Source organism: Primulina tabacum, chromosome 1 (genome assembly GCF_025594145.1).
Source record: "Primulina tabacum isolate GXHZ01 chromosome 1, ASM2559414v2, whole genome shotgun sequence".
Lineage (NCBI taxonomy): Eukaryota > Viridiplantae > Streptophyta > Magnoliopsida > Lamiales > Gesneriaceae > Primulina > Primulina tabacum.
The window spans coordinates 52,551,288-52,571,944 of record NC_134550.1 but is presented as its reverse complement, the minus strand read 5'-3'; the positions used below and the strand labels follow the sequence as shown (position 1 = coordinate 52,571,944).

The following is a 20,657-nucleotide window of genomic DNA, read 5'->3' as shown; positions in this document are numbered from 1 at the left end:
CAGTCTCAGTCCAATAACGCGGTTCACGGTATTCAGATTTTGGGCCCCGGTTCGGTCTAATTTTTGTGGGTTCGGAACGGCCGGCAATGCAATTGGCAGAGTAGAGTAGATGTATGCATAAACCCATCCCAAACCTTATCTTGTTCGCATTTCTCTGCTTACTCAACGGCAATGTCTGTCCCAACAGAAGATACCGAATCCGAAACGCAGCTTCAGGATGCGGATGAAGAAAATTCGGAATCTGAAACCGAGAAAACCCCCGTTGATTCACCTTCCTATTCCTCCTCCGACTCCGACTCCGACTCCTGACTCCGATTCCGACTACGAACCACTTTCCTACGTCCGGCCCGACGGGAAGACTCAGCTAATTCAACCGGACGATGAAGAAGCCGAAAACATTCCCGAAGTGAATATTCCCCTTTTCACCAGAATCCTCGACTCTAAGCGACTCCGTAGGGAGCAGGAGGAGGAAGAGGAAGACGTTGAGTATCACGAGGACCGTTTCAATTTTCCTCCGGACCCGGAAAACTGGCAGGAGGAGGATCTGAAGGAGCTGTGGGCGGATGCTCCATTTGGGATGACCAAACCCGGGTGGGACCCCAATTTTGTCGACGAGGAGGAAATGGATATTATTAGGGAGGAGATAAAGGCTGGTCGCGACCCGCCTATTGCTCCGTTTTATGTACCGTATAGGAAGTGTTATCCGGTGATACCGGATAACCATTATGATATTTCGAATCCAAAGGCAGTTATTGAGGAGCTGAGTAGGATTGAGGAATTCTTGACTTGGGTTAGCTATATTTTCCCAGACGGTAGCTCGTGAGTATTTATTGTTCGTTTGTTTTTCTTTGAACTGTTCAATTTTTAACTGCTTAAGTTATAAATTATGTGTTTCCGTAGAGATTTGCTAGCGTAATTCTTCATTATGCAGGGTAATGGTGTTGTGCTCGACTATTTATCAATTATATATATAGAAAGTGTCTTTATTTAGCTTTCATTTATATGATGTTCAGCAAAAACCACACCATTATCAACTGCTATCTATTTGTCTGCTATCATTGATATAACTCTGTCCTGTGCAAAAAAACTCTATAATTTGTGGGAATGTTGAGTACCGAGTCTGCTGACAAATTTTCTTAGATGCTAAGTTTCTTACTCTGAAATATAGGTATCTATCACATCCCATTTCTTCTTAGGGCAACTAGAATATCTTATTGTGATTTGTTGACGAGGACTTTGTTATAATCATAAAAGGTATGAAGGCACTGTTTGGGATGACTTGGCTCATGGGAAAGGTGTTCTTGTTGCACAGCAAGGGCTGGTCAGGTTTGTCAATTAATATAAGTACTACCTTAGATCCCATAATGGCACTACACGATAGAAAATACGGTTGAATTTTCATAGCTCTCAACTTTACTTCGAATGCCCATCTTTTTCTTCACAAGGAGTTTTTGAGGATCGATAGCTGCGATGTAGGTATGAAGGGGAATGGCTCCGAAACTTCATGGAAGGTCATGGAGTTGCTGAAGTGGAAATTCCGAATATAGAGCCTATTCCAGGCTCCAAGTATGTCTTTCAGTGCTATGCCAGCTCCTTTTTGACATAATCACTTGATAGAACCAAATCATTCTTATCAATCTTGTAACTAATATATGTCTTCAATATTTATTCAGGCTTGAAGCAAAAATGCGAAGTGAGGGGCACATAATAGCCAGAGATTTTATGTCCCCTGAAGATCGAGAGTGGCTTGAGATGGATATTGAAGACAGTGTCCGTTTAGCCGATGGAGAGTATGAAATCCCTTTTTATGAGAATGATGAGTGGATTAGACAATTTGGAGAAAAGCCGTAAGTTTTTGTTCAAACTATCAGTAGACAATCACTGACCAAAACCTGCATCTTTCAGCTGTTGTCTTGGACCCTTGGTTGTGCATCTTGTACTATGGTTTCTGCTGCGTCTTTTTAATTTTGTTCTGCTGGAGTTGACTTGTTAGTGCATAAATTCACAGGTTGTCCCGTTTCTGCATCATACTGCTGGATGGGACGACATAAAATGAGCTACGAATATGTTTAACTTCGTATCTTATTTTGATATCTTTATTGGTGCACATGATGGTAAAAGGAAGTTTAGTTTTCATACATGACTCATATGTTAGCATGAGAGAGAATCTGAGCCAACCTATTTAAAAAATGTGTGACAATGTCATTAACCAAAGTCTTGGAATTGGTCTGAGTTTGAGCAGTTTATGAATTTTTTTTCTCACTGTTACTTTCATATTTCTAGAAATTATGTATTTGTTTCAGGCGTGTGACATTTTCAATTGTATTTTGTGTCAGGGAGAAAGGCCGATATCGATATGCTGGTCAATGGAAACACGGGAGAATGCATGGATGTGGTGTATATGAACTCAATGAGCGGACAACATTCGTAAGCGCATTTTGATGTTGCTGGTTTTCATGACTTGCTTTTAATTCATTAAGTAGTTGGAAACATGTAAAGCATTTTTTTAAACTCAGGAACACCCAATAAAGGGAGAAAAGTTAGAACAACAATAACAGAGAAACTGCAATCATATTTAATGTTATTTCCTTGGCAACTTGGCATCATTCCTCTTTTCCCTTCCCTGTAGCACCTTATCCCAACAGTTTGGTGTATTGCAATTGATTTCAAATTACTATAATTTATAAAAATCTATGATTTCTTAGCACTCACGAAGAGGTAAAGCACTTTGCATGATTTGTGGACATTCGTTTCTGGCTAAAGCCAAAGCGATATCTGATGTGTCTATGATATACCTGTAACTTGTATATATATGAGTAGGGACGATTCTACTTCGGTCAGCTGCTGAAGGATTCAACTGGCTGTGATGATGAAGTGTCGGGGGTAACTTAAGGATCTTGTCTCCTCTCTCTTCTTCCTTTGAATTATCTACTGGCCATGGTGAGGACAACTTAAAGTATGTTATCTCAGCTCCATGCAGGTATAGCTGAGGTTGCAGCAGCAAAGGCTCGCATGTTTGTCAACAAACCTGATGGAAGTAAGTGTGGATCCTTTTCATTTCTTGCTTTGGTGATAAGGTTCTTCATCAGTTAGCGGCAGCTAACAATTAAGTTCTACATCAAGTTTGATTTTCAATTGTTCTGGCGCCTATCAAAGATTTGAAAATCAACAATTTACAGGCTTGCTTTAAAAAGCCTTCGGCAAGGGAATATCCTAACAAAAAAGGATTTTGGAAACAGACGTGTTATTCTATGTCGGAGTGGACTCCATATGGATCTTTTGTTATATTTCAGAGAAGACATTTTCTCAATGAGAAAGGAAAATATCTGATAATTATTAGGGGATCCAAAATAGTTTGGGATGATATTCCTATGTCACATGTACTTAAATACATAGTGCATTGCAATGTTCAGGAATAGGAGAGAATTATAATTGAATAAGGATTTTGAAATGAGTTCCTGAAAGGGATATCAAAGGCAAGCTTTAAATTTTGGGAGGTTCTGATAGGCAGGTTTGGGTGGGGGAAGGTATGAAAATTTTGAACTCTGAGGAAAAATGATTAAAAAAGATCAGAATTGATAATATAAGTGACTTTTACGGTGGTAAGGGATATGCACCATGTTTTGAAAAGAGAACGTGATCAATTAAAGTTGAGAACATAGCAGGAGTTCAGTCAAGTCATATCAAATGAAGATATTAGTTTTCAGTAATAGTGTTTATTGAAGCTCTTGATTCTTGTCACAAAACTTGCTCATATCACTCTGTTTCCTAACCTAGCGTAGCTTCATCCTTGCAGTGGTCAGAGAACAAAGAGGTCCATATTCTGATCCTCAGCATCCCTATTTATACGAGGAAGATGATGTGTGGATGGCCCCAGGCTTCATCAATCAATTTTACGAAGTAATCACATATAAAATATAGTAAACTGAAAGTTTTGTCATTAATGGTTTCAAGGATGTGTATCAACGATTCATTTTTCAGGTTTCAAGGATGCGTATTTAACAGTTCATTTTTCAGGTTCCAGAGTATTGGAAAACATGTCATTTTTCAGGTTTCAAGGATGCGTATTTAACAGTTCATTTTTCAGGTTCCAGAGTATTGGAAAACATATGTGAATGAAGCTGATCAAGAGAGGGAGATGTGGCTGAACTCATTCTACAAAGCTCCTCTGCGGCTACCTCAGCCATCTGAACTCGAATACTGGTGGTCCAAAGGTATGAACATTATATGTAGCCATGCATTTTATTCTAATGGTATGTTTCGGTTAAAATATACTGATTAATTTGGCCGCACGTGTCCGTGTAGTTTAATTTTCTCATCTGTAGGACTTGTTGATTGATCCCTCATTTTTTATATCAGATGAAACACCAGAATTTATTCTCATTAATAAAGAACCAGATCCTGATCCTAAAGATCCATCGAAGCTTATCTACACTGAAGACCCCCTCATTCTACACACCCCAACTGGAAGAATTATAAACTATGTGGAAGATGAGGAACATGGGATTCGATTATTTTGGCAACCTCTATTAAAGGAGGGCGAAGATGTTGATCCTGAGAAGGCTGAGTTCCTACCGCTCGGATTTGACGAGTTTTATGGACGAGATGTTGATACCCAGAAAGACAACATTTGGATGCGGCTTATACAAGGGGTAGAAAACAGATTGAAACCAATGTTTGATAGATTGGAGAAATGGACCGAAGAAAAGAGGAAAGCTGGTGAAGCGAAGTTGGAGATGTTGAAGAAAGAAATGGATATGGTGGATGCTGAGTTGGATTTAAAAGAGGCCATGGAAGACTTGGACGAAGAATTAAAGATGATGCAGGAGGAGGAGGAAAAGAATGTGGATCAAGAGATTGAAGAAGATGTTCCAATTTCTGAACCCGTAAATGAGTCAGAGAAAACAGCCTTTGAAGCCAAAGAGGAGGAAGATGAAGAAGAAGATGACGAGATCACCCCTTCGAGTTTTGGGTCAATTGATGATACAAACCCAGCAAATGATTCGAAGGACAGTAAATCTGGAAAGTCGCCATTTGCTGCATCCTCTTTATCATTTGTTGGTTTTAGTACTCTTTCACTGGTAAGTGGTAATGTGTTTAGATTATGTTCATCATGTTTTTTTTTTCTGGCCTTAAAAAGGGCATCTTTGAGTGGATGAAAGTTCACCAAGTTGATAGCCATCTTTTCAATGGTTTCACAGGTTCCATTGAAGTTGCGGCAATCCTTTATAAGGTGGAAGGAGTCGAACCTACAGAAACAGATATGTCCTCCACCATGCGATCTTCATCCTTTGACTCCTAAGATACAGATATCAAGTTCTGTTAGCTTTCCCCGTTCAATCAACAAAAGCTCAACACTGAGATACATGAGTCGAACCCCTGAAGTCGAATGCATTACCATTCCAAGTAGCTTCAGAATTCACTCGAAAAGGAATGTTCCCAGGAAACACGTAAGAGATTTTGAGCATCTCAATATTTTATCATTGCACACTCCACTATCGACTCGACCTGATATTTGAATCCCTTTTGTCTAAGTTTTGTATTGCACGTGCGGCTTAGATGATTAATGTTCGAGGCATGTGTTTTCCTTTTCTTTCACTGAGTCAACATTGCATAGCTTAGCCAGTAACATCATGATTATCCATCGAGTTCAATGAAGAACATTTTTGTATGATTCACTCTATAACATCTTGTGTGATCTTTCTTATTTACTAGCGTTGGAATAACTGGTATTGGTAAAGATCAAAATATTCAGTGGCGCTGTCTAATATAATGACTCACATCTTAACATGTAAAGAATTCTTTGAACATTTTTTATCATTTGTCGATTATCTTGAGATCATTACCTCGTGCCTTCGCTCTTTATCATTCCTCGAGATATTCTTAAATTTGTAGCTTGGCGGAATTTCATTGGATCTTGGATTTTCAGCCATATTATATCATTATCGATATGTTAAAAGATCTTTATTATTTTTTTTGAAATTAATTTTTTTACCAGAGTCTTTATAATTATAGTATCTGGATATGATGTAAATAACATGAAATACCTGAGCAACGCGTATATTTTGAGTTGAGGGTGTAAGTTCATCACAGATTTTCATAAGAAAACGAATATAGAAAACCTCTTCTACAATTTTGTAGGGGGGGGGGGTTTTCTAGTCGGCACTTTCAGAATAGGAGTAGGTATTTTGTGAGACGGTATCACGAATCTTTATCTGTTAGACGGTTAATACTACTGATATTCACAATAAAAAGTAATACTCTTATCATAAAAAATAATATTTTTTCATGGATGATCCAAATAAGAGATCTGTCTCACAAAATACGATCCGTAAGATCGTCTCACACAAATTTTTGCCTCAGAATAGACATTAGATCATGAATAAGCATTTATTCATTTGAACTATTGCACTGGTACATATAATTTTTTTTTCATTAATTTAATGATTATTAAAAATAAAAGTAATAATTAAAACAACAAATCCGAACTTATTTCAATTAATTTTGATTAGTGCCGTAGATTCTCAGGTGCATATCTTTGAATATTAAACATAGTAATGTTGGAGATTTCCTTTCATATTAGTCACCACTCAAATACAAATTATTCGAAGCAACATCTTTCAATTCTTTCTTTCTTTTTCCATGTGGGTCAATTCATATATCACAAACTATATTCAACATTAAAATATTTATGCATGTTAATTAAATTTGCAACTTATTAAAAAAATCCTAAAAGTTCAATGTTGTAATTATGTTTGTTTAGGCTAAAATCTACAATAAATATATTTTTGTAATATACTTGGACCGCTACAAGACGCATTGATAATATAATAAAAATAAAAAATTATATAAAATATTCATATACCGCAAAAAATAACATTAAATTAACATTTTTTTTTATTGTCATCGGTTTGGATCAGTTTATTTTTATAAATTTTTTTTACGATTTCTTTAATTTTAAAACTAATTAAACTATAATTACCTAGAAATCGATCCAAACCGAACCAAAGTTTCTATACAAGCTCACAATTACCATACTTCAGTACTAGCGTTTGGACATATGAGATGAGGCCAGTGAGTACTGAAACTGGACTCGAACGGGCCCAAGCCAAATTGGTCGACTCAGTTCTCCCTCTCTCATCTACCCGAATTTGGATAGATTGGATGAAAAAAATAAAAAAAAAAAGTAGGTCTTTTGTAAGATGATATCATGAATCTTTATCTGTGAGATGATCAACCTTATCGATATTCACAATAAAAAGTAATACATAACAAATAATACTTTTTCATGGATGATCCAGATAAGAGCTCCGTCTCACAAAATACGATTCATGAGATCGTCTCACGCAATTTTTTTTTAAAAAAAATGAAAAAAAGAAAACCGTTAATGTCGTTTAGCTTCTGAAACGAAGAAAATATCTCTCACACAACGGATTTCCCATCACAACACTGAACCATGTTGTCCACCGCACCGATCCCCCGTCTCCCTGTCCCCAACAAAACCGGTGAGTTTTTCCACGAGAGCCGCCGCCTCGGCTCATACAGCAAACCCTTGACCATCAAGTCCTCTTCAAGCGTGCAAGAAATCAAGAAACCTCCGGTGTCATCCGGCAGTTCGGATGAGAGGAGGGAGCTTCTGTCGAGCTGGGAAAGCATTGCTCTACCGCCGGTACAGGCGGCGAAGAGGGTGGTGCTGGTGAGGCACGGGCAGAGCACGTGGAATGCGGAGGGTCGAATCCAGGGCAGCTCCGATTTCTCGGTTCTTACTACCAAGGGCGAGTCTCAGGCCGAGACCTCTCGCCAAATGCTTATTGATGATTCTTTCGATGTGTGCTTCTCTAGGTTTGTTTATTCTCCATCCCCGTGCTTCCATTTTCTGTTTTCTTTCGTTTTTTATCCATTAATTTTTTTTGTTTATTCTCAAACTTAACAACATACTATTTCTTGAAATATTATGATTTTTCAATTGCGTTTATTTTGTTGCTACTGTACTATTTGTATTAGCCAAAATCAGATTACACTCATTGTGTTCTGTTTCAAGCCTTTAACATACTTGCGCTTGGTTGAATATAAAATCACCTTATTGTGAAAATCGTCACAGAGTTGGCACACTTTAGTTATATTAGTGTTTGAGCTCGTTGCAAAGACTGCAGATAATGCTAGTTCCTCGCTTGTGGGATATCTCACCGAGGAGGGAAAAAATGGAAAACTAAGAAATAAAAATAATCCAAATTTTATTTTGTATTCTAACAGTGGAACAGCTATTTTAGCGTTTTATTTTATTTTATTTTATACCAAGCTTATTATACTTATCTTGATAACCATTGCAGTCCTCTGATTAGATCAAAGAGAACTGCAGAGATAATATGGGGATCTCGAAAGGAGGAGATCATAACTGAATCCGACATGAGGGAAATTGATCTTTACTCATTCCAAGTTAGTACTGTTGTAGATAATGGATTTCAAGAGTGTCTTTGCTATAAGTTTCCTTTTTACTGGTATGCCTTCCAATGGCACTCAAGATAATCTATTTATTTGTAAATTAAACAGACTTGTAAACGTGATATAGTTTTGCTACTTATCCAGGGCCTCCTAAAAAATGAAGGGAAGGCGAGGTATGGTGCAGCATATCGACAGTGGCAAATAGATGCACCAAATTTCAATATTGATGATCATTATCCAGTGAGGGAATTGTGGGCAAGAGCTAGAAGCTGTTGGACAAAAATTCTTACACACAAAAGCAGATCTATTCTAGTTGTTGCTCATAATGCCGTTAACCAGGCTCTTGTTGCCACGGCAATTGGTACCCCATAGCTTTATTTCTTGAACCAAATGTGAATGTTGATTATTATTTATTGCTATATTGCCATTTTCTTTTTATTGCCAATATGTAGGACTAGGCACAGAATACTTCAGGGTTCTACTTCAAAGCAATTGTGGCGTGAGCGTGCTGGACTTCACGCCAAAACCTGAAGGCGGTTCTCCAAGTATATGCCTTAATCGTTTGAATCAGGTATATATCAGAAAGACATTTTGGGATTTTCTTGAAATCTTTTTCTAGCTGAAAAAGCTCTTCATTTTGAATGATACTGCCAAACCAGTGAATAACCGCCCCCAAAATGAATTACCTTTTTAGTGAGCCTTTTTCTTGATGCTTGTGCAACATTGCATAAATTCAGGAATATGTTAATGTTTTTATAAAAGTTTTTTTAAAAAGTTGTTTCAATAAATATGCTATTGACAACTATTCTTTACAAATGTTTTTTTAGTTAAAAATAATTAAGAAACTGATTGGACAACTATAAAACCTTTTAATTATAAATATTTTTCTCATTTTTTTCTTGTATGTGCCCGATGTTTTTTTATTTTAAAAACATAAAAAAATGCCTCTCAGTTATTCTTTAAAAATTATTCTCAGAGAGCAAGTTTTTTAAAACATTTTCATAAACTTTTTACAAATTTTTGTCAAAACATGTACTTTAAGTTTTTTGTCTTATAAAATGCTAAAAATGTTTTTTAAAGTACTTGTCTGAAAACTCCAAACCGAGCCGTGTCAATGATTCGAAAAGGATCGATGAGATCTCTGAGCTTTTGTTATCATTGCAAATTAATCATAAACTTGCACAAACAAAAGATGAATGAAATAAAGGAAGAGAATTTATGGCATATCTCGAAAACTTCACTCTCATTTCTCCATCAATGTCCAGACGATATAGTGTCTGTTTTTTGTATGTTTCTTTGAGGTTGATGCTGTGATTTAAATGTAATGACGCAGACCCCAAGTTCTCCAATTGCTAGCGGGAGCTCTGGAGGTAGGAAAACCAGTATGCGAGTCATACTTGTCTGTCACGGTTTGTCACTGAGTGAGGCTGAGGTATGAGAACTTTACTGACCTTTGAATAAATCGACTTATTCCTGTCCATCTGCTAGAATAATATCTTGACAAGACAGATTATATTTCCATACATACTCTGAATGATTCCTAATAATATAGTTAGTGTGCTTGCATTTGTAGGAAGGCAGTTATTTCTCTGGAAATGGCCCAATGAACATGCTCGGAATGATACAGGTGCTGCTCTTTTACTGCTTGAATGCAACCCACTACCTATTGAAGCTTTTGTAACACCTATTTCATTTCAAATATAAAACAGGCACAGAAAACTGCTGAGTTACTTCTCGATATCAGAGTAAGCAGTATAGTGTGCAGCAGTTCCATAGCATCTGTAGAAACAGCAAATTCCATCTGCCGAGTGAGCCTTTTCACATTTAAAATCAGTCGATAGTACCCTATATAGAATGTTGGGTTACTTTAATCACTCTTCTTTAGGTTCAAGAAGCTGCTGACTGCTTGGGCGCCGATTGTGTGCCACGTTATGTGGAAATGAAGCAAATGCTTGACCTTGACATAGGAAGCATCCTTGAGCAGACGAAAAAGACAGTAAGAAACATTTTTTGTTACACTTTACATACTTTATATAGTACCTCATATAAATTAATGTGACTAACCGTATTTGTACAACCTTTTGCATGAACCATCCCACTTAGTCACAATAAAGGGTATAGTCGTTGGTATGCGACATATAGTATTTTGATTATTCAAAAGATGGTTTGTTTAAGTTGAATTTTCAAAGGTATAGCTACAGTGGAGTCGTGTCCTTTTTGTTTCATCCGGGCTCGATCCTATTCATTCTTAGAACATGTTACCTGCCTCCTCACTACTTGTTACTGCCTTAAAATCTTTACTTGCCCATGTTTTACGTAGGATTCGACAAGATTTCAACCCTTTCACTCCGGTTGGTTAAACGGATTAGATGAAGAAATTACAACAGCATTGTGGGATCAATCTGGAAGGCCTGGAAATTCTTGTTGAATGAACTTGACAAAGGATCTGAGTCAGATAATATTATTGTCGCTGTTGGTCATCCAGCACTGCACATTTCAATGATGGGCCATTGCTTGAACCTAACGAAGGAATGGTTGGGATCGTTTCATCTTGACGCTGGTAGCATCAGTGTCATTGATTTTCCAGACAGGGACACCGGAAGAGGTGTAGTCCGGTGCATCAACTACACCGCTCATCTGGGACGGTGGTCGATACCGATCACGAGATCGACCATTGATGATGAGGAATTTTAAGTGCTGATATATGTAAACCGGACAAAGGTGAAGATTCAAAATTTCTCTGTGTAGATGATATTTCACGCCGTTGTGATTAAGAAAGCAACTCGTGTAGCCCAAAGAATTCATGGGCCACATACACATGTAAACTATTCGAGTAAACTTTCATAAACATCTTTTTTTTTTCGACAGAAGTATGTGTTCGAACTCACGTAAGAGCGAAAAATTAACATCGATAAGCGCAAATCAAAAGGAAATATAGATTAATTCATGGAGTCTAAGGTCGTCGCGTTTACTACTCGATGTGCCTAATTTATCCAGTTCCCCAGCGTTTAAAGCTAAATAGAAGTCTAATCTACTCTACAGGGTGCCAAATTTCTAAAACCTAATTAATCCATGTAGGTCGCCAAACACCAAGTGGCTCTAAATGCCCATCATTTTACATTTCATTTTTTTCTTTTCTTTTTCGGCTTACATAATATTTTATTTATTTAATGTTTCCAAAATGATTTAAAATACATCTTATGAATAATTTAATTGATATTTTTATTTTAAAATATTTTTTTGGAGAAATAATCCATTCGTCCTAATGTAAAAACAGAAAAAGAAAAATTATGTAGATTACTGAAAATTAGCAGGTTTTTATTCCGAATTATTCCTTAAATTTCTTTTTTTCGACACGATTAAGATAAAAACAGGCATGAATAGAGACATATGGTAGTCACATATTTTAAAATGTTCGTTATCATAATAATGGGAAATGTTTAAACTTTGCACATGGCAAGTTGTCTAAACATACGCACGAATTAATAATAAATCAATGAATGAACCCAATAAAAAACTATATTTTAGCCAATAACGCAGAAAAATGACTTTTGGCCAGAAACTGAAGTTGTGCGAAAGTTACTGAACAAAACTCGAAGAATTTAAAAATTGATTTTGATTTTGTTTATCAAATACATAAATCTAAGATTAAATTTTAGACGGAAATGTGGGCGACAATCCCTTTTATGAGGAACTCAGATGTTGCTTTCAACATTTTGTTGAAGCCATGTCTTGACAGGTTGGAATAGAAAAAGGGGGTGTTGCAACTTCCAACAGTTAGTTTTTCACCCATGTTTTGACTGTTTCGGAAAATTATAACTTTATTGTTGTTTATTTGTTTCATTTATGATTTTGATCTTTTTAAATTATCAAAATTGAATCTTAATATCCTATTTTTCTGACCTTTGGTCATTCTCGAGACTAGGTCTCTTGTGAGACGGTCTCGCGAATCTTAACCTATGAGACGGTCAACCCTACCGATATTTACAATAAAAAATAACAATTTTTCATGGATGATTCAAATTAGATATGTGTCTCACGAAAAATACGACACCAGTCTCACACAAGATTTTGCCCTATAAGGATACACTGATTTCTAAGACTGAAACTTAATAATACCGAAACCAAAATCTCATATTGACAAATATATTAATTTGATTGATGTAATACAAATTAATTCATAAGATGTAAATACATATTAAATTTATATTCTTAAAACTTTTGAACCCCACCACTGGATTTCGATACCGGACTTAGACTTTTAGAGCAAATCGGATCGGGTATGGCTGTTGAAGTTAGCTTTTGCCTAAGTTGCAGCTGAGATGTCATGTCGCATTTGTTCAATTAATTCAGCTGACGCACAACAAGATTCAGTTAGCAAATTCTTTCCCCAATTGTCACAATTAATGCATTAATTTGAAAATATATAATTACTTTTTATCGTAAATACGCGTAAATTTACTCTCGTGAACATAATGTGTCTTTTAATATTTGATTTGAAAGTCTCCACTTTTATCATTCCGCCTAGTTTGATGAAAAAAATACAAAGTAGAAATTTGATAATAATTTAAAATTAATTATATTAAAGTATATAAGAGTGGACTAGTTAATATTTGATTATTTTAAGAGCCATTAGATGAAGATATGACCATTCTCGTGTGACGATCTTATCAAATAAATTTCTATATTTAAATGCTTAATATTTTCAAATTGTCATATTTCATTAATTACGTCCATCTCACACGATTTGAGTACGCTATTTAAAATAAACCTGTAATTAAGCAATGCTAACGAAAGTTTAATTAAATTAACAAACAACAAGACAATTATTAAGATTGCTAACTTTAAATATTAATAAATTTTACATTATTTGTGTTATTCCACCGACTTGCAGCGTGCTTCCATGACAAAGATTAATTAATATAACCTAATTTTGCCTAAATTTCACTGCTTATATTATATATATATATATATATATATATATATATATATATATATATATATATTGGAACTTTAACTTAATTCAACCCCAAAGGCTAGCTCAAGGGGGGATTGTCCAAGACCTATATACAACTCTCAGGTAGTTTATCCAACTGATGTGGGACAACTGAGACACCCCTGACGTCCATGAATGAACATTTGGAGCGTGAAGTTTACAAATGACCCAATTATGGGCAGAACGAGTGATCCAACTATGGGCAGTTCAACACATAACAGTGGAACCTGAGCTCTGATATCATGTTAAGATTGGAACTTGGACCTAACTCAACCTAAAGGCTAGCTCAAGGGAGGAGGATTGTCTAAGACCATATATACAACTCTCAGGTAATTTATCCAACCGATGTGAGACAACTAACAATTATATATATATATATATATATATATATATATATATAAAATATAGAATTCAGATATTATATATAGGTGCGTATATAAATTTTGTTCTTTTAGTTCACATAATTAAAATATGAAAGTTTTGTGAGAAGGAAAATGCCAAAAACAAATAATGTAAACGGCATAAAGGGAATTTATTTAATCATTTTTAGTATTTAAATTTTTTTTATAATAGTCTCATTTATTCTATATATATTTTGTGTTTTAAAAAAATATATATATATATATAAAATATAGAATTCAGATATTATATATAGGTGCGTATATAAATTTTGTTCTTTTAGTTCACATAATTAAAATATGAAAGTTTTGTGAGAAGGAAAATGCCAAAAACAAATAATGTAAACGGCATAAAGGGAATTTATTTAATCATTTTTAGTATTTAAATTTTTTTTATAATTGTCTCATTTATTCTATATATATTTTGTGTTTTAAAAAATAATAATAAAATCTGTTACAGCGAATGCATATCCCAACACTAAATGTATAATGAATGCAAGGGACCAGAAATGGTGTGATGGTCTGTCTTTTAACTTTAGCAACACAACATTCTTGTCACATGTATTATTAATTTATATGCTTCAAAAATTTGGAGCAATTATTCATTTCTGGAATATATTCATTTTTTTCAAAGACTCAATATATATATATATATATATAAAATAAATTTGTATACTTTCTTTTTTAGGTCTCTTTCATATTCATTTACTATATATATATAAATTTGTATACTGTCTTTTTGGTCTCTTTCATATTCATTTATTCGTCATTTATAATCACAACCCACTCGTTTGCCATTAATTGGTTAAATAGTATGTTTTTTGTAAGACGATCTCACGAATCTTTATTTGTGAGACGTGTCAACCCTACCGATATTCACAATAAAAAATAATACTCTTAGCATAAGAAGTAATAATTTTACATGGATAACCCGAATAAAAGATCCGTCTCATAAAATATGATCCGTGAAACCGTCTCATACAAGTTTTTGCCTTGATCAAAAGAGGCTGAGTGGCTTAATCACAGCTCTACAACTCACTTTCGCCTTTGGATAATGTCAACCACCCCAATTGATACCAGTAATTCATAATGTTTTTTTCTTATTATTATTATTATTATTATTATTATTATTATATATTTCTAGTTATTTTTTAAAAAAAATAGTACGTAAATGTGATTCACGTAGAGACTAAATTAATCCGAGCATGATATAAATTAATCAGAGACGGAAGTCCACCAAAATATATGAATATAGGATGGCTTCCTTGATTAATTAATGAATTATCTATTATAAAATTTGCAAGGCTTAACATTGCAATCCCTAGTTAGTTGTAATTGAATTAAGCCGAACTCATATAACACATATGGTTTATAATTCATCTGATGTTATTGTCTCAGATTTAAGACGAGATTAGGAATTCGAGCATGTATTTGATTCATTGAATTTAATTAATAAATTAGTTGACAAGTTAGGTAATTTAAGGTAGAAAATAAAGATAAAATAATAATTAAAACGAATCATACAAATAAAAATAATTAAAAGCCATACATTTGAAATCGTCTTGAGGTGATCCTAATTATATATAGAAAAAAACAAAAAACAAAAAACAAAAATTAAACGAGGGGTTGAGTTACTCAAATTAGAGTGGAATTTAATGGAATAATTTTATTCCAAACAGTTCAATTAATCTACATTACATTTGGGGTCCAATGTTTTGTAAAAAGTGCTTATATTCATCTGTATCCAATTAATACAAGCTAACATTAATTCTTTTCTGTGGATATTCCCTTCCCCTTTTACTCATTTATTCCCCATTATTAAGTTCAATTTTGTTTCTTTTATATGTATTATAAGAGTAGGTATCTTATGATACGGCTTCACGGATCTTTATTCGTGAATCGAATCAACCCCACCCATATTTACAATAAAAATTAATATTTTTTTTTACATAAAATAGTATTTTTTCTTGTGTGTTCCAAATAGAATTCATGCATCTTTTTATGATTTTATTTATTTTAGTCTCTCTCATTTTTAATTTCATTATTTATTATTATTATTATTATTATTATTATTATTATTATTATTATTATCATCATCATCAGTGTCACGTACAAAAACATAGTGACCTTCCTATATGAATTTATTAGTTTTTCCACAAAAAAACGGATCAATTTTATGAGACAGATCTCCAACTTAATCTGATTCGTGAAAATGTATTATATTTTATGTTAAAAATATTAAATTTCTTTTTAAATATAGATCGAGTTGAGATATTTTATGAAAACTGATCTATAAAACTGTTTCACATAAAACTTTCATTAATTTTTTATCACTCGTATTACATATTTCTGTTATGTGGTCATCACAACCACAAATCAGACGCCTACTTTTTGTCCCCACATCACACGTAAAGAAAAGTAAACTTTTTTTCTCCCGACTGAATCATTTCATGCCAGAATTGTGGACAAAATTACCAAAAAATTATTAATTAATTGATGTATATCTGAAAAAATGGGTATGAATTCATTACGAAAATTTAAGAATAATATCGAATCCATATCCCCCAACGATATGTTTTGCGAGCTTATTGTTTATTTTATCTTATTTTTGGTGATTTTTTTTTAAAAAATTCGCTCATTAGAATTTGTAATGAAAATTGAATTAAAATAAAATTGAAGATTGATTTATCTTTTCTGACTAATTAGCATCTTCTAAAACCAAAAGATCTAGCAGATATACATCAATTAATTAATATTTTGCCTAAAATAAAATAAATAGCGGATTACTTGCCATCTATTTGATGTCAAAGTCCCTAGTTTGGGACAAATCTTGAGTTCGATATTTAATTGTAAAAGTGATTGCAATGGCGAGTTTAGTGAACCCAAGAAATTGGGTTTTCAGATAGTCTCGGGTTTAGCTTATTAATTTCATATTTAAAAAATATAAAAAATTTCTATTACTCTATGTAGTTAATGAAGTGTATAACTGCTATTTTAACGAGCTACGTGTTAGATAAACACATCACGAATTTTGAGCCGACTTGGTTGAACACATCTGAACACATTATGGTTGCAATTAGTAGAAAATAAGTTTATTACTAATTATGAGTTTTATGATTTGTCATGTGTTTAGAGGTGGTGAATAAACACTTTTAAAATTTTTCGAGCGGTCTTGATTGTGTAGCTATATAAGACCCGTTTTTCTCAATTCTAATGAAACGGTCAGACTAAAAAATAGTGCGGAAGCACGGTCCGATGATAAGTAAATACAGTAGAGTAAATGACATATAGAATTTCTAAGGCCAAAATCCTTATTTGTCTCCCCTTCTTCCACTTATGAACGAATTTACTAAAAGAATTTGATTTTATAAATCTTTTGTAAAAACTCACTTCAATCTTAGGTTTTATCTACTATCTATGTTCAAACTTCTAGTAACTTTTACGGAAGTTAAGACTTTCAGTCAAACTATCAAAACATCACGGGTATAACAAATAGTGAATCATAAGATTCAAAATATCTATAACTCCTCAAACTTTCTCGGGCAAAAAATAGATATTATAATATCTTGAAGAAGGAGCTGGTGAGCTTTGTATGATATTACAGCTCCTGTGTATGACATATATGAAAGTGTGCTCAGAATTTTTTTGAATATGCAAGCCTTGTTTTTGAATTTGTTGCTTTATGTATCTTTTGTTTTTCTCTTTTCTGTGTAGCGAGTTCTTGCCTGCATTCTCTATATAAAATATCGAAGTCATTTTTCTCGTTCAATGACTTTTTGTACTATAGTCCAACAATATGTACACATCATTGTCGCATGCTGCAGCTTTCATTAAATGTTCTTAATTTAATGTCTTTCCTATTTTTAAAAGTCATCTTTGTACAAAAAATGTCCGACAACATACTTATGAAATACATTATGTCAGATGAGAGTTGGTAGGATATGTGCAATATTTTTGTTCTGAGCTATCGACTGATCTGTTGACTTTCAGAAATATCCTTAACTCTGTCTAGTTGAGAGTTATTTTAAATATCCTTAACTCTGTCTAGTTGAGAGTTATTTTAGTATATCTCTGAGCAGTGCAATTGAGTGGCGATTAGTCTAGTGTAACTGGTTGAGTAGTTTTACTGATAGAGATACTAAATAGCTTATGATCGTTTACTCAGCTTTTGAACACCTATAGTGTGTCGCTCTTTGTCATTGGTAGATTTTTGAATAACTGAATACACGAATAATGACAATTTGTTATAATACAATAAATTATTATTTGTTATCACACAAGTTAAGGGATTTAACCATGAATATTTTAAAATGTAGTGCTTAATTTTTTGATATGATTGTAATACTTTATTGTCTAATGTTGCAACCTTTCTTAAGAAATTAATAAATTTTCATATTATAAAAAACTTGATATTACGTGAAAAATTTAAATAAAAATAATTATTAAATTGAAATACACTATTAGTTTATTGAAGTAAACTAATATATTATTAATAAATTAATTAACCAAGATAGAACATGACTAGAGATAATAAATAAAGATAGTAAATAAATATATAGAAAATGACGTGTGAATTGGTGGAATTCGACAAAGAGGTTTATGATTGTGTAGGGAGGTATATAAAAGTTGTGGTTTTTCGTTTTGGTAAAAACTTGTGTGAGACGCTTTCACGGATTGTATTTTGTGAAACATGTCTTTTATTTGGGTCATCCATGAAAAATATTATTTTTTATGCAAGTAAGATTGACCCGTCTCACAGATAAAGATTCGTGAGACCGTCTCACAAGAAATCTACTCTTTTATTTTTGATTTGGTATCACATTGAAAGTAGGGTTTACAAGTTTATCGATCATTCTTACAAACTTCTCCCCAATTAAAAAATAAAAAAAAATTACCCATCATTCTATAATTTTGTATACCTATTTTATGACAAATATTATGTATGCGGCAGCGACAAGTCCAAGTGGATAATTTTTTCTCCAAAGTTATAAATAAGATGTTTCTTTTTTGACTATATATTTTCTATATTATGACCAATTCTTAAGAATACCTAAAAAACAGTTAAAGTAACATTATATATATATATATATATATATATATATATATATATATGCCATTATCATCACACTGCTGCATTAATTATATTCTGTCCATATTCCTTATATTTATACATCGACAGTTTTTATTCATTTTTCAAAGAATTTATCTGTCTCGGATGAAACCGATGAGAAATCAAGCAGCAAAATCAGAGATTTTCTTTCTGTGTTCCTTCGATCATCCTCCTCTTCTTTGAATTAATCCTTTCTTCCCACAACATCTGATTCTTCTCCAAAAGTTCTTGGAGATATATCTTTCATTATCTGTCCGAAAAAGATGATAGATTTCGGGTCTTGTTTAACTGAATATGCAGTCCAAGTCTCCGAAACTTCATGTTCTGCTTACTCAAACACATCTTGTATTAGTTCCACGAATTTGACTCCTTCGATTCAAAATGCTGTCACATGTATATATAGGATAGTTCTCTCCACTCAAAAACAGATATTAGTCACACTCACATGGTGTAAGAACAGTTTATTTCAAGGCCTGAATGTGTTCTTTGGAAAAGATCCATCAAGCTCTATCAAACTCAACACGAATTCGCGGTTGTTCCGAAAGTTAAAAGGCAGCAAATCAATTGAATTTGATGGCTGTAAGATCGAGCTTTTCTGGGATCTTTCAACTGCCAGGTACCTAACAGGGCCAGAACCAGTCGAGGGCTATTATGTGTTCATCACTGTTGATTCAGAACTTGGCTTGATTCTTGGAGACACGGCGGAAGAAGTTGCAACAGGAAAGAAGATAAAAACCTCCTGCCATAAAATGGCTAAATTCTCATTAATCACGCGTCAAGAGCATTATTCAGGCAACGCCCTTTATTCGACCAAGGCCCAGTTCTGCGAAACTGGAACTTCTCACGACATTTCGATACGCTGCGGCGGGGGAGACGAAGGGTTTAAGTATCCGGCGCTGTCTGTTTCCATTGATAAAAAGATGGCGATTCAGGTGAAGAGGCTGCAATGGAATTTCCGGGGAAATCAGACGATTTTCTTGGATGGATTGGTTATTGATTTGATGTGGGATGTTCATGATTGGTTCTATAATCCTGGATCGGGGTGTGGGGTGTTCATGTTCAGGACTCGAAGTGGATTCGAAAACAGCCGATTGTGGCTGGAAGAGAAGATGACGCACAAGGACGATGATAAACTAGAGTTTTCATTAATGATCTATGCCTGCAAGAACATCCTTTAGTGCGAAATTAAGAGTTTCTGCTTAATCTTTAATTTTACATGTGATTAGCTTGAAATTTGATGAAAAAAGTGGGTATGAATTCATTACGAAAATTTAAGAATAATATCGAATCCCATATCCCCCAACGATATGTTTTGCGAGCTTATTGTTTATTTTATCTTATTTTTGGTGATTTTTTTTTTAAAAAATTCGCTCATTAGAATTTGTAATGAAAATTGAATTAAAATAAAATTGAAGATTGATTTATCTTTTCTGACTAATTAGCATCTTCTAAAACCAAAAGATCTAGCAGATATACATCAATTAATCAATATTTTGTGTCGTGTTTGTATATACATACTACTGTTTCATTGTTCAATATTTTGATCTCTCATTAACCGGCCACCTCAATTATGTATCCAAGAGTCAATATCTCGGCACAGGTAATATTAATGTTGATAGTGTTGATTTGAGAAAAGATACGTCTTTAAATTTAAGATTAGAAAGAACTTCTAAAACTACAAAAATTGTTGAATTCAGTACTCCTGCTTGAA

At 33.8% G+C, this 20,657-nt stretch overlaps 3 protein-coding genes across 3 annotated transcripts; all 3 read left to right on the top strand.

Annotated features, from left to right (window-relative positions):
* The first annotated feature begins 120 nt into the window (after positions 1-120).
* On the top strand, positions 121-5,726 carry LOC142548487 (protein TIC 100). Its single transcript, XM_075656842.1, is given in 12 exon segments — positions 121-306; positions 308-819; positions 1,255-1,326; positions 1,477-1,566; positions 1,674-1,847; positions 2,337-2,427; positions 2,821-2,883; positions 2,971-3,037; positions 3,797-3,900; positions 4,088-4,214; positions 4,360-5,081; positions 5,202-5,726. Coding segments are annotated over 12 exon segments (2,475 nt in total). The 5' UTR covers positions 121-171; the 3' UTR covers positions 5,520-5,726.
* A 1,651-nt stretch (positions 5,727-7,377) lies between these two features.
* LOC142548480 (putative 2-carboxy-D-arabinitol-1-phosphatase) lies at positions 7,378-11,304 on the top strand. Its single transcript, XM_075656830.1, is given in 10 exon segments — positions 7,378-7,842; positions 8,331-8,436; positions 8,587-8,803; positions 8,895-9,013; positions 9,776-9,874; positions 10,016-10,069; positions 10,152-10,250; positions 10,328-10,438; positions 10,763-10,844; positions 10,847-11,304. Coding segments are annotated over 10 exon segments (1,563 nt in total). The 5' UTR covers positions 7,378-7,456; the 3' UTR covers positions 11,137-11,304.
* Positions 11,305-18,975: 7,671 nt separating this feature from the next.
* On the top strand, positions 18,976-20,249 carry LOC142519597 (uncharacterized). The gene has a single exon (XM_075622639.1). It carries the CDS (start codon positions 19,210-19,212, stop codon positions 20,122-20,124), a length of 915 nt encoding a protein of 304 aa, XP_075478754.1. The 5' UTR covers positions 18,976-19,209; the 3' UTR covers positions 20,125-20,249.
* Positions 20,250-20,657: the final 408 nt, after the last annotated feature.